We start from the raw sequence: 14,168 nt of genomic DNA, 5'->3' as shown, positions 1-14,168 counted from the left end.
ATCTCAGAAATCTCTCTCGCTGTAATAGAAAACGCTCACATACAGCTGAAGTCGGAAGTTTACATACACCTTGGCCAAATACATTTAAACTCAGTTTTTCACAATTCCTGAAATTTAATCCTAGTAAACATTCCCTGTCTTAGGTCAGTTAGGATCATCACTTCATTTTAAGAATGTGAAATGTCCGAATAATAGTAAAGAGAATGATTTATTTCAGCTTTTATTTCTTTCATCACATTCCCAGTGGGTTGTACGTTTACATACACTCAATTAGTATTTGGTAGCATTGCCTTTAAATTGTTTAACATGGGTCAAACGTTTAGGGTAGCCTTCCACAAGCTTCCCACAATAAGTTGGGTGAATTTTTTGTTACACCAGCTCCTGACAGAGCTGGTGTAACTAAGTCAGGTTTGTAGGCCTCCTTGCTCGCACACGCTTTTTCAGTTCTGCCTACACATTTTCTATAGGATTGAGGTCAGGGCTTTGTGATGGCCACTCCAATACCTTGACTTTGTTGTCCTTAAGCCATTATGCCACAACTTTGGAAGTATGCTTGGGAACATTGTCCATTTGGAAGACCCCTTTGCGACCAAGCTTTAACTTCAATATATCCACATAATTTTCCTGTCTCATGATGCCATCTATTTTGTGAAGTGCACCAGTCCCTCCTGCAGCAAAGCACCCCCACAACATGATGCTGCCACCCCTGTGAGTCATGGTTGGGATGGTGTTCTTCGGCTTGCAAACCTCACCCTTTTTCCTCCAAACATAACGATGGTCATTATGGCCAAACAGTTCTATTTTTGTTTCATCAGACCAGAGGACATTTCTCCAAAAAGTACGATCTTTGTCCCCATGTGCAGTTGCAAACCGTAGTTTTTTATGGCGGTTTTGGGGCAGTGGCTTCTTCCTTGCTGAGCAGCCTTTCAGGTTATGTCAATATAGGACTTGTTTTACTGTGAATATAGATACTTTTGTACCTGTTTCCTCCAGCATCTTCACAAGGTCCTTTGCTGTTGTTCCGGGATTGATTTGCACTTTTCCCACCAAAGTACATTCATCTCTAGGAGACAGAACACGTCTCCTTCCTGAATGGTATGATGGCTGCGTGGTCCCATGATGTTTATACTTGCTCACTATTGTTTGTACAGATGAACGTGGTATATTCAGGCATTTGGAAATTGCTCCCAAGGATGAACCAGACTTGTGGAGGTCTACAATTTTTTCCTGAGGTCTTGGCTGATTTCTTTTGATTTTCCCATGATGTCAAGCAAAGAGGCACTAAGTTTGAAGGTAGGCCTTGAAATACATCCAGGTACACCTCCAATTGACTCAAATTATGTAAATTAGCCAATCAGAAAAAAAGCCATGACATCATTTTCTGGAATTTTCCAAGCTGTTCAAAGGCACAGTCAATTTAGTGTATGTAAACTTCTGATCCACTGGAATTGTGATACAGTGAATTGTAAGTGAAATAATCTGTCTGTAAACAATTGTTGTGAAAATTACTTGTGTCATGCACAGTAACTGACTTGCCAAAACTATAGTTTGTTATAGCAAGAAATTGCTATCATTTCTATAGCAAGAAATTTGTGGAGTGGTTGAAAACAAGTTTAAATGACTCCAGCAGTAGTGTATGTAAACATCCGACTTCAACTGTACATTTCCTGCATCATTCTCACATTTCTGAGCACATATATAAATAAATACTGTACTGCAGCACTTCCTTTATCAGAGACTAACCATGACTGAAGCTAAACATTCAGGGTTGTGGTTCATTCCGGATTGTCTTCCATGGTACATTTGGATGACATCATAGTAATTGTCCTAGTTTCAACACCTTTTGCAGTTATGTTCCATCGACCATCCCCAGTATGATAGCTACAGCTAAAAGAGGCTTGCTGGAGACAAAATCATATTGCTGTGCAAAACCCCAAAATAACAGTTGCTAAAGGACACCATATATTGGTTTAATTGAGTCAGTCAGTCAGGCCCACAGTGCTTAAACAGCGAAGACATTCCTTATTAATAATAACACATTTCCATTAAATAGTGTGACTGTAAAATATTATTCAGAGCTACATGTAGTGTTGTCAATTCATTGTAGTGCCAATAGATGGCAACTTGGGTCTGTCTCGTAAACAAAAGCAAAGGCATTGGTTTCTTTTGGACGAACGGAAAGCAGTCAATTTGATTTGATAGGCTTCTCATGTAAAACCAAACTCTTCCTTTAAAGGGATAGTTCACCAAATTACAATATGATGTATTCGTTTCCTTACGCTGTAAGCCAGTGGTATTCAAATTCGGGGTCGCAACTCCTAGAGGGGTCGCGGGGGATGTATTTATTGGTTCAAAACATTTGATGAGCGAGATGAAAATGTAATCAATTGAAGGTTATTTGTTGATGTAAAAATATACATTTTCAGATTTGAAGGTTGTGTTGTTAGATTTGTGGATGGGTGGGTCAGCAGAAAGGATTGAAAATCCATACAATTTTTGTTGTGATGGTTTCAATTTAATGTTTCATTCAATGTGTTTTATTTTATTTTTGTTTGTTTTGGAGTCAAAGATAATAGTTTCAGTATAGTTTGAGTTTTTCAAACGGGTTGCTAATTACTTCATTTCAGTTTACTCAATCATTTATAATGAATCGTTTTTGTTTTAATTTCAGTTGTGATTTACCACAATAACCTTGGTAAGTAGTCTATGGAGATGGAATGAATCTATGCTTTGGTTTAGTTTCCTTGGTGCTGTTTCCAAATGATAATGTTTTAGCATGTGTGGCACAAATCCCATTCAAGTCATGGTATTAGCATTTTTCACCAATCATGTTTAAATCATCTATAAGTGACTTTGTTGAGCTCATAATCCATTTGAGATACTTTCGGATAATTTGGACATGTGTGAACAATGCTAATATCGGTGCCATGACTTGAATGGGATTTGTGCCACAAATGCTAAAACATTAGCATTTGGAAACAGTATCAAGGAAACTAAACCAATGCATGGATTGCTGTCATACCTTGTCCATAGACTGCTTACAGGATAAGGAAACCAATATGTAATTTTGTAATTTGGGTGAACTATCCCTTTAAAGTATAATTTCTAAATAATCATTGGACTTCAACATAAACAATAAAAAATAATTGCATCATGTCTTTCCATGTAAGGGCTAACAATAAGGTTTTATATTTCTTATTTGCAGTCACAGATCTCAGCATTCTAACACAAAGTGTCGATTGTACCATTATGTACGTAGGAGTTAGAAAAACAGTAACTCCAAGCAAGTTCAAACTTTTAGTGTTGAGGAGGATGTGAGAGTCAGTTGAGGGGGTTCAGTCAGTGTGTTTGAGGAATAAGGGTTCTAGGTTTCCATGTTGAGAGAAGGTGACATGGACCGTACAGAAAGTGCTGCGGTGCATCCTTTCTTCCTCCTCCTCCTGTCCTCTTGCCCCCTGTTCTCTGGTCAAGTCTCAAAGTACTTGTAGATCTGAGAAACATACTGCATGACACTCTGCCAGTCCGGTCTGTCCGTGTGCATCAACTCATCAATGTCCTGAAAGGGCAGACAGACATATAGACAGAGAAAAAAAACAGTTCACTCAACTGTTTGATGTAGGAGCATTATACAACATTTCATACATGGATGCTATACACTGAGTGTACAAAACATTTGGAACACCTTCCTACTGTAATATTGAGTTGCACCCCCTTTTACCCTCAGAACAGCCTCAATTCGTCGGGACATGGACTCTACAAGGTGTCGAAAGCATTCCACAGGGATGTTGCTTCCCAAAGTTGTGTCAAATTGGCTGGACGTCCTTTGGGTAGTGGACCATTCTTGATACACACAGGAAACTGTTGCGCAACCCAGCAGCGTTGCAGTTCTTGACCTACTCAAACCGGTTTGCCTGGCACCTATTACCATACCCCGTTCAAAGGCACTTAAATATTTTGTCTTGCCTATTCACCCTCTGAATGGCACACATACACAATCCTTGTCTCTATTGTCTCAAGGCTTAAAAATCCTTCTTTAAACGGTCTCCTCCCCTCATCTCCACTGACTGAAGAGGATTTAACAACAATCAATAAGGGATCATAGTTTTCAAATGGATTCAGTCTATGACATGGAAAGAGCAGGTGTTCTTAATATTTTGTACACCTTGTGTATATAAACATGAAGAAATTCTACATACATTATATACAGTGCCTTGCGAAAGTATTCGGCCCCCTTGAACTTTGCAACATTTCAGGCTTCAAACATAAAGATATAAAACTGTATTTTTTTGTGAAGAATCAACAACAAGTGGGACACAATCATGAAGTGGAACGACATTTATTGGATATTTCAAACTTTTTTAACAAATCAAAAACTGAAAAATTGGGCGTGCAAAATTATTCAGCCCCCTTAAGTTAATACTTTGTAGCGCCACCTTTTGCTGCGATTACAGCTGTAAGTCGCTTGGGGTATGTCTCTATCAGTTTTGCACATCGAGAGACTGAATTTTTTTCCCATTCCTCCTTGCAAAACAGCTCGAGCTCAGTGAGGTTGGATGGAGAGCATTTGTGAACAGCAGTTTTCAGTTCTTTCCACAGATTCTCGATTGGATTCAGGTCTGGACTTTGACTTGGCCATTCTAACACCTGGATATGTTTATTTTTGAACCATTCCATTGTAGATTTTGCTTTATGTTTTGGATCATTGTCTTGTTGGAAGACAAATCTCCGTCCCAGTCTCAGGTCTTTTGCAGACTCCATCAGGTTTTCTTCGAGAATGGTCCTGTATTTGGCTCCATCCATCTTCCCATCAATTTTAACCATCTTCCCTGTCCCTGCTGAAGAAAAGCAGGCCCAAACCATGATGCTGCCACCACCATGTTTGACAGTGGGGATGGTGTTCAGGGTGATGAGCTGTGTTGCTTTTACGCCAAACATAACGTTTTGCATTGTTGCCAAAAAGTTCAATTTTGGTTTCATCTGACCAGAGCACCTTCTTCCACATGTGTGGTGTGTCTCCCAGGTGGCTTGTGGCAAACTTTAAACAACACTTTTTATGGATATCTTTAAGAAATGGCTTTCTTCTTGCCACTCTTCCATAAAGGCCAGATTTGTGCAATATATGACTGATTGTTGTCCTATGGACAGAGTCTCCCACCTCAGCTGTAGATCTCTGCAGTTCATCCAGAGTGATCATGGGCCTCTTGGCTGCATCTCTGATCAGTCTTCTCCTTGTATGAGCTGAAAGTTTAGAGGGACAGCCAGGTCTTGGTAGATTTGCAGTGGTCTGATACTCCTTCCATTTCAATATTATCGCTTGCACAGTGCTCCTTGGGATGTTTAAAGCTTGGGAAATCTTTTTGTATCCAAATCCGGCTTTAAACTTCTTCACAACAGTATCTCGGACCTGCCTGGTGTGTTCCTTGTTCTTCATGATGCTCTCTGCGCTTTTAACGTACCTCTGAGACTATCACAGTGCAGATGCATTTATACGGAGACTTGATTACACACAGGTGGATTGTATTTATCATCATTAGTCATTTAGGTCAACATTGGATCATTCAGAGATCCTCACTGAACTTCTGGAGAGAGTTTGCTGCACTGAAAGTAAAGGGGCGGAATAATTTTGCACGCCCAATTTTTCAGTTTTTGATTTGTTAAAAAAGTTTGAAATATCCAATAAATGTCGTTCCACTTCATGATTGTGTCCCACTTGTTGTTGATTCTTCACAAAAAAATACAGTTTTATATCTTTATGTTTGAAGCCTGAAATGTGGCAAAAGGTCGCAAAGTTCAAGGGGGCCGAATACTTTCGCAAGGCACTGTAATATACAAGACTGATTTTCATCATTATCGATTATGCAGATCAATTCAAACTCAGTCTGGACAGAAAAAGTAGTGTATGACTAAGGTGTGTGTGTGTGTATGTGTTTTTGTGTGTGTGCATGCCTGCGTGTGCTTGTGTTGGTACACAGATTTGGATCTTAATCCTTGGCCACAGATCGTGGCTCAGACACAAATCAGGTTCGAGATAATAATGGTGAGAGAAAAACAGACAGGAAAGGCTGAGCCTTAGAGACACAGACAGGCCAGCATTTACAGGGTCAGGATACCTGTCTTGTCCTGTGACACCGCCATCAGAGCAGCCCTAGCCAGGGTTGGGTCAGCTTTACATAACAGCCTTAGATTTGGTGGTGTTTAGTAGTGAGTCACCACCACCATACTGTTTACTGTCAAATGTCTGATGTAAACAATCAGTCTTCTGGGATGAAACCGTATGTTTGATTTCCAAGGCAATGGCATAGACCTGGGGAACCCATAAAAAAATCAATATATCTGTCTCTAACATGGTAACCTCTAGGATCAAGAGAGAAACTCAAGTGTTTTAGTACTATATCTCTTGACACAATGATGAAAATAATCATGGCCTCTAAACCTTCAAGCTGAATACTGGACCCTATTCCAACTAAACTACTGAAAGAGCTGCTTCCTGTGCTCGGCCCTCCTATGTTGAACATAATAAACGGCTCTCTATCCACCGGATGTGTACCAAACTCACTAAAAGTGGCAGTAATAAAGCCTCTCTTGAAAAAGCCAAACATTGACCCAGAAAATATAAAAATCTATCGGCCTATATCGAATCATTCATTCCCCTCAAAAATTATAGAAAAAGCTGTTGTGCAGCAACTCACTGCCTTCCTGAAGACAAACAATGTATACGAAATGCTTCAGTCTGGTTTTAGACCCCATCATAGCACTGAGACTGCACTTGTGAAGGTGGTAAATTACCTTTTAATGGTGTCATACCGAGGCTCTGCATCTGTCCTCGTGCTCCTAGACCTTAGTGCTGCTTTTGATACCATTGATCACCACATTCTTTTGGAGAGATTGGAAACCCAAATTGGTCTACACGGACAAGTTCTGGCCTGGTTTAGATCTTATCTGTCGGAAAGATATCAGTAATTGCCCTCGCTAGAAGCCTGTGTTTCAGACATAAGGAAGTGGATGGCTGCAAACTTTCTACTTTTAAACTCGGACAAAACAGAGATGCTTGTTCTAGGTCCCAAGAAACAAAGAGACCTCTCCGTTACTCTGGACCCTGATCTCTCTTTTGATGATCATATCAAGACTGTTTCAAGGACAGCTTTTTTCCATCTACGTAACACTGCAAAAATCAGAAACTTTCTGTCCACAAATGATGCAGGAAAAATGTATCCATGCTTTTGTTACTTCTAGGTTAGACTACTGCAATGCTCTATTTTCCGGCTACCCGGATAAAGCACTAAATAAACTTCAGTTAGTACTAAATACGGCTGATAGAATCCTGAGTAGAACCAAAAAATGTGATCATATTACTCCAGTGCTAGCCTCCCTACACTGGCTTCCTGTTAAGGCAAGGGCTGATTTCAAGGTTTTACTGCTAACCTACAAAGCATTAGATGGGCTTGCTCCTACCTATCTTTCTGATTTGGTCCTGCCGTACATACCTACATGTACACTACGGTCACAAGACGCAGGCCTCCTAATTGTCCCTAGAACTTCTAAGCAAACAGCTGGAGGCAGGGCTTTCTCCTATAGAGCTCCATTTTTATTGAATGGTCTGCCTACCCATGTGAGAGATGCAGACTCGGTCTCAACCTTTAAGTCTTTACTGAAGACTCATCTCTTCAGTAGGTCATATGATTGAATGTAGTCTGGCCCAGGAGTGTGAAGGTGAACGGAAAGGCTCTGGAGCAACGAACCGCCCTTGCTGTCTCTGCCTGGCCGGTTCCCCTCTCTCCACTGGGATTCTCTGCCTCTAACCCTATTACAGGGGCTGAGTCACTGGCTTACCGGTGCTCTTCCATGCCGTCCCTAGGAGGTGTGCGTCACTTGAGTGGGTTGAGTCACTGACGTGATCTTCCTGTCTGGGTTGGCGCCCCCCTTGGGTTGTGCCGTGGCGGAGATCTTTGTGGGCTATTCTCAGCCTTGTCTCAGGATGGTAAGTTGGTGGTTGAAGATATCCCTCTAGTGGTGTGGGGGCTGTGCTTTGGCAAAGTGGGTGGGGTTATATCCTTCCTGTTTGGCCCTGTCCGGGGGTATCATCAGATGGGGCCACAGTGTCTCCTGACCCCTCCTGTCTCAGCCTCCAGTATTTATGCTGCAGTAGTTTATGTGTCGGGGGGTTAGGGTCAGTCTGTTATATCTGGAGTACTTCTCCAGTCTTATCCGGTGTTCTGTGTGTATTTAAGTATGCTCTCTCTAATTCTCTCTTTCTCTCTCGGAGGAGGATCTGAGCCCTAGGACCATGCCTCAGGACTACCTGGCATGATGACTCCTTGCTGTCCCCAGTCCACCTTGCTGTGCTGCTGCTCCAGGTTCAACTGTTCTGCCTGCAGCTATGGAACCCTGACCTGTTCACCGGACATGCTACCTGTCCCAGACCTGCTGTTTTCAACTCTCTAGAGACAGCAGGAGTGGTAGAGATACTCTTAATGATTGGCTATGAAAAGCCAACTGACATTTACTCCTGAGGTGCTGACTTGTTGCACCCTCAACAACTACTGTGATTATTGTTATTTGACCATGCTGGTCATTTATGAACATTTGAACAACTTGGCCATGTTCTGTTATAATCTCCACCCGGCACAGCCAGAAGAGGACTGGCCACCCCTCATAGCCTGGTTCCTCTCTACGTTTCTTCCTAGGTTTTCGCCTTTCTAGGGAGTTTTTCCTAGTCACCGTGCTTCTACACCTGCATTGCTTGCTGTTTGGGGTTTTAGGCTGGGTTTCTGTACAGCACTTTGAGATATCAGCTGATGTAAGAAGGGCTATATAAATAAATGTGATTTGATGTGGTTGTCTCACAGCATCTCATGAAGCTTGAGGGATGATTATTCTAAGACTGGGTTGGTTGGCAAATGTCTTGACTCAGACGTCCAGTGGGGTTGGACTTTGTAATGTCATGGCAATCCTGACGTTCCATTGTAACCTCAACTATGACTTCCCCTGCACTAATAGCAGAGTGAAGCGAACCATAGTTTCACATTAAGCACTTAAGCCTGACTTAATTCCTTATTTAGATCCCTTGGGTGTGTGAGTGCTTTGGATTTGAACTATCCTTGAGATTTGTGTATTTGGAAAGTTCTCTCTCAGGGAGTAATTTTAACATTTGCATGGGTTTAAGAAAGATGCAAGGACCCAACTGGGATCCTGACTCTAACAAACTTGGGTTCAAATACTATCTGAAATCTTTCAAATACTTTGAGTGTTTGCCTTAGCCTGTCTAGAGGGTCAGCTGGGCAGGGTTTGCACATTTTAAACTATTCTATTAGGTCCATAGTGTCAGACATGCTCAATCAAGCCCATCTAAAGTATTTGCAGTGATTTCAAATAGCATTTGAACCCAGGTCTATGATCCTGACTATCCCAAGCACCCAGCTACCATAGTGTGCCTTGCTCTTCGCATGCAATGAGGGCAAAACGCTGCTAAAGAATGTAGGACATGGAAAATACCATTGTCAATCAAGTTACGTTAATGTCCAGAGAGCTAACATACACTGTCATAAAGCACACATAGTGTACAATGCCTACAAAAGGGTTCCAAAAGGGTTCTTCGGTTTTCCCCATAGGATAACCTTTTTTCAGTTCCAAGTACAACCCTTTTTGGTTCTAGGTAGAACCCTTCTGGGATCCATGTCGAACCCTCTGTGAAAAGTGTTCAACATGGAACCCAAAGGGTTCTTCAAAGGGTTCTCCTATGGGGACAGCCGAAGAACCCTTTTAGGTTCTAGATAGCTCCTTTTTTTTAATAAGAGTGTAATCCTGCTACGTCCACACAGATATACCCTCCACTGTCCTCTAAACACCCACACATTCACTATACAAAACTGGGCAGGTTTAAAATAATCTCTCATTCCTTGTCACGCCTTAGCCTATCCATTATTGGCATGACAACGAACATGACAGGGGAGCTGGCAAAGGCACAGAATGAGCTAGGTTTACGGGAAATAACAGTAAAAATATTTATTTTAAAGCAGCAATCAGCAGTAGAAATAATAACAAAGTGTACTCCCTGCCCGTTTCTGTAAAAAGCTGAGGGATGGGGCTGATGTAAACACTCTCAAATTCATAGACAGATCTATAGATGCAAGGACTGACCGACCATCCATGATATCAAAATGATAGTTTTAACCATCTTTTAAGGCTATATAGTGTTTGTTTACATTTAATTTAACACTGGAGTAAAACAACCTTATATTTTGTATTCTGATGAGGCGTGACAGTTGATGAGGCATTTATAAGTTATATTCTTCAAGAATCAATGGGAACATATCATTCATTTATAAGTCCAAAAATGTATGCAACAACTGCTATTTGCACCTTTAAAAGAACTATTACTCATGGTGATACATACCCATCCATACACACTCGTTGTATAATCAGTATTTCAAAATGGCTGTTGGTTTGGAGTCAGATCAAATCAAAACTGTGATCTATGATTTTCCTGACACGTATGCACATGCACACACTCAAGCATGCACGCTCGCACAGAAACACAGACACACACACAGACACACACTGCTAAATGCAGCTGTTTGCTCTACACCAGGGCTGATTTTTTCTTGAGCAGATGGTCTTGGGGCGGAACATAATTTAAAATAATTGGCAGACTACAAGCCCAAACAGATATAATACTTGACTAACATGTAATAATTTGTATACAATTACATGTCTCCATTATGAGTGGGAATACTTGGGAACAGATTTCCAAAATTAAAATCACTTGGAGCTGATTTCCTGGTGGTTTTACAGTCTTTTATGTCCAACAACAACAACAAAAAATATTATAATTTGCTCAGAAAACTTGGGGGGCCTATGGACCGCCAGTTGGGGAACCCTGCTCCACACAGTGGCCGTGTCCGAATACCCATGCTTGTGTCCTAAATAGTAAGTCATTTGAATATGTGGAAAAATACATGTTGAATAGTATGCAACATTTTGAAAACCGAGTATACTGTAAATGCCTGGATGTCATAGTAATCACTTAGATATGGGGATGTGCTACTGAAATCGACAAATAGCGGGAAACAGTGTAATCGCGCATTACACCTTCTCAGTATGCAAAAAAGGAATGTGTTATATTATGCCTATGTGAATGTTTGAAAATCGAGTATGGTTTAAATGCCAGGATGTTATACTCATTCCAGTCTTCATCTAGCAGAATTTGATGCACACTTTTCCACAATGCATTGGAAGAGGTGAGCTGCGAGTGATAGGCCCTAGTTCTGTTCAAGTAGTAGGGAAGATGTAGGGAAGATGCCAAATAGCGAAACTATGTCGTTTTTGTTCTCCTTAAAATTATCACGAGTAGGCTATTGCATCTTAAGCTACAACTGAAGACAGACTTATTTTTTAATTTTTTAAGTGGATTTCTGTTTTCTCATTGAAAAGTGTTTCTTGTTCTCTTGTCCTTTGCCAGTACTAAACCATATTTAATTTCTGAATGTGTCTTTTGATTTCTGAATGTGTCGGCACCGAGGACTCAGGATGTGGCTGAGTTAATTTAAACATATAGATTGTAGGCTAGGATGGCTAGGTTATCTATTTAATTATTTAATTTATGGATAATGCCTTAGCAGTCACTCTGATCTGGTTCCCAATGATCAGTGCTTTAGTTTACTATGTTGCTGCCCAACGGTTCTGAATTTGCGATGCATCTGCCAGTCCATGTTGTTTTGTGCATTAGCCTTTTGATTTGAACATTTAAAATGTTTTGGTGTGTGCGCTAGGCTATTTCATTGAATTTATACATGTTTCAACACTTTGGTTTCACTAATAAATATGTTGAAATGGAACCAAATGATATGTTTCTGTCTTTAGTCCTTTTTAAATAAGATAGATGGGCTTTATGGGCTGTGATTTAGGTTGAATGTGATATTCTGCCTATAACCAGCCTTAGGTCTATAACTCCATTCCTATTCTATACAGAGTTTAGAGAAATTAATCGAATTGGAAATGAGCTACAGAATTATCAGGATGGTTAATGTGATGCATGTCTGTTGAATTTGGAAAACTCTACCAGCACTTGGCCCCGCCCTATCTAAACAGCCAGATTCTACTGAGCTACTGCATTTCGGCCGTGGCATACTGCATACTTTTTAACTAAACGGTATGTGCTAAATAGTGTGTAACGATGAGTAGCCTACGTATGTGGTACGCTAATGTGGGTATTCGGACACAGTCACTATATTGACTTCTTAAACGGTGTTGCACTGAGGCAAATCCAAAGGCAGATGACAATGCCAAGTTAAAAAACAAGTCTATACGGTTTCACGTCATAAAACATATACATCTGACATCTGAATAAATTTAAAGTAGTCAATCTACGGACAGTCCTACGCCTTCTATTGATTGGTCAAAGACAGATTTATAAAAGGCGCAGCACGTCTGTTCAGGTTTTCTACATCACTGGTTTGTGTGTGTGTTACTCTGTGTGTGTGATACTCTGCGTGCGTAGGCCTGTGTTGACAGTGGTAAATGCCTTGAGTAGTTCTGCAGGGATGGTTTGTGCGTGTCATGGAACAGTCTGCTCCAGAGGGAGGGAGAGAGAGAGGACTGCTGCAGTCAATGATGGGTTTGAGGGGCTCTGAATACGGGTCTCTGGAACAAGTTGGACTTGCCGTGGTAAGGTTGGGTGTGTGTGAGGGGAGGTGGTGATCCTAAGACGAGCAAGGATCCTGACGCCCATATGTGCACAAATGTCACACAAACAGGCCAATAATATGCTCCGGTTTGTTTGTTCATGAAATATTGTTTGTTTATGCTCCAATTTTGTTTGTTCATGAGAGAGGATCCCTGCCACCCATGTATGCAGATGTCAATCAAGCATGAATGGCACCAGTGGCATGACACCTTTGGCACGACACCACATTTATATACATTTTTTTATGTAATATGGATGAAAAATAGTAATAGTAAAACAAAACATTGCAGATTTTATAGACACAGTGTGGGAACAGATGCTTGAGGCACTTCAACCAACTCTATCAGAAATGTCAAATCAAATCAATGTTAATTTGTTGCTCGCACAGGATACAACATGTGTAAACAGTACTTACTTACAAGGTCTTCCTCAACAATGCAGTGTTGAATATCAAAGATAAGAAATAGAAAATCCTGAATAGGATCCTAAAAGAGCACGGAAACCATACTAGGTCAGATAAATACAAATAAAAACACACAATAAATAAAACACACAAGAATATTTACAAGGACAGTACCAGTACCATATATGCAGGGATACAGTGCTAGTTGAGGTTGATACTGTACAGTACCAGCCAAAAGTTTGGACTCTTTTTTTCTTTTTTTCAACAATTTTCTACATTCTAGAATAATAGTGAACACATCAAAACTATGAAATAACACACAACCAAAAAGTGTTAAACAAATCAACATATATTTTATATTTGAGATTCATCAAAGTAGCCACCCTTTGCCTTGATGACAGCTTTGCACACTCTTGGCATTCTCTCAACCAGCTTCACATGGAATGCTTTTACAAAAGTCTTGAAGGAGTTCCCACATATGCTGGGCATTTGTTGGCTGCTTTTCCTTCACTCTGTGGTCCAACTCATCCCAAACCATGACAATTGGGTTGAGGTCAGGGGATTGAGGAGGCCAGGTCATCTGATGCAACACTCCATCACTCTCCTTCTTGGTCAAATAGCCCTTACACAGCCTGGAGGTGTGTTGGGTCATTGTCCTGTTGAAAAACAAATGATAGTTCCACTGAGCGCAAACCAGATAGGATGGGGTATCGCTGCAGAATGCTGTGGTAGCCATGCTGGTTAAGTGTGTCTTGAATTCTAAATAAATCACTGACATTGTCACCAGCAAAGCACCCCCACACCATCACACCTCCTCCAAGCTTCACGGTGGGAACCACACATGCAGAGATTATCCGCTCACTTACTCTGCATCTCACAAAGATACGGCGGCTGGAACCAAAAATCGCAAATTTTGATTCATCAGACCAAAGGACAGATTTCCACTGGTCTAATGTCCATTGCTCGTGTTTCTTGGCCCAAGCATGTCCCTTCTTCTTATTGGTGTCCTTTAATAGTGTTTTCTCTGAACAGTTGATGTTGAGATGTGTGTGTTACTTGAACTCTGTGAAGCATTTATTTGGC

At 40.9% G+C, this 14,168-nt stretch overlaps 1 protein-coding gene across 3 annotated transcripts in view; it reads right to left on the bottom strand.

Moving 5' to 3' along the window:
- Positions 1-1,949: 1,949 nt before the first annotated feature.
- The window catches only part of LOC109892746 (cytospin-B), a 165,013-nt gene continuing 152,794 nt past the window's right edge, over positions 1,950-14,168 (bottom strand). For all 3 annotated transcript variants that reach the window (XM_020485495.2, XM_020485496.2, XM_020485497.2), the window contains one exon: positions 1,950-3,556. In XM_020485495.2, the coding sequence (XP_020341084.1) occupies positions 3,467-3,556 (90 nt within the window). In that variant the 3' untranslated portion in view covers positions 1,950-3,466. The remainder of the gene's footprint in view (positions 3,557-14,168) is intronic.

The sequence above is a fragment of the Oncorhynchus kisutch genome, linkage group LG6 (genome assembly GCF_002021735.2).
Source record: "Oncorhynchus kisutch isolate 150728-3 linkage group LG6, Okis_V2, whole genome shotgun sequence".
Classification (NCBI taxonomy): Eukaryota; Metazoa; Chordata; class Actinopteri; order Salmoniformes; family Salmonidae; genus Oncorhynchus; species Oncorhynchus kisutch.
This window is presented reverse-complemented; position numbering and strand designations above follow the sequence as displayed.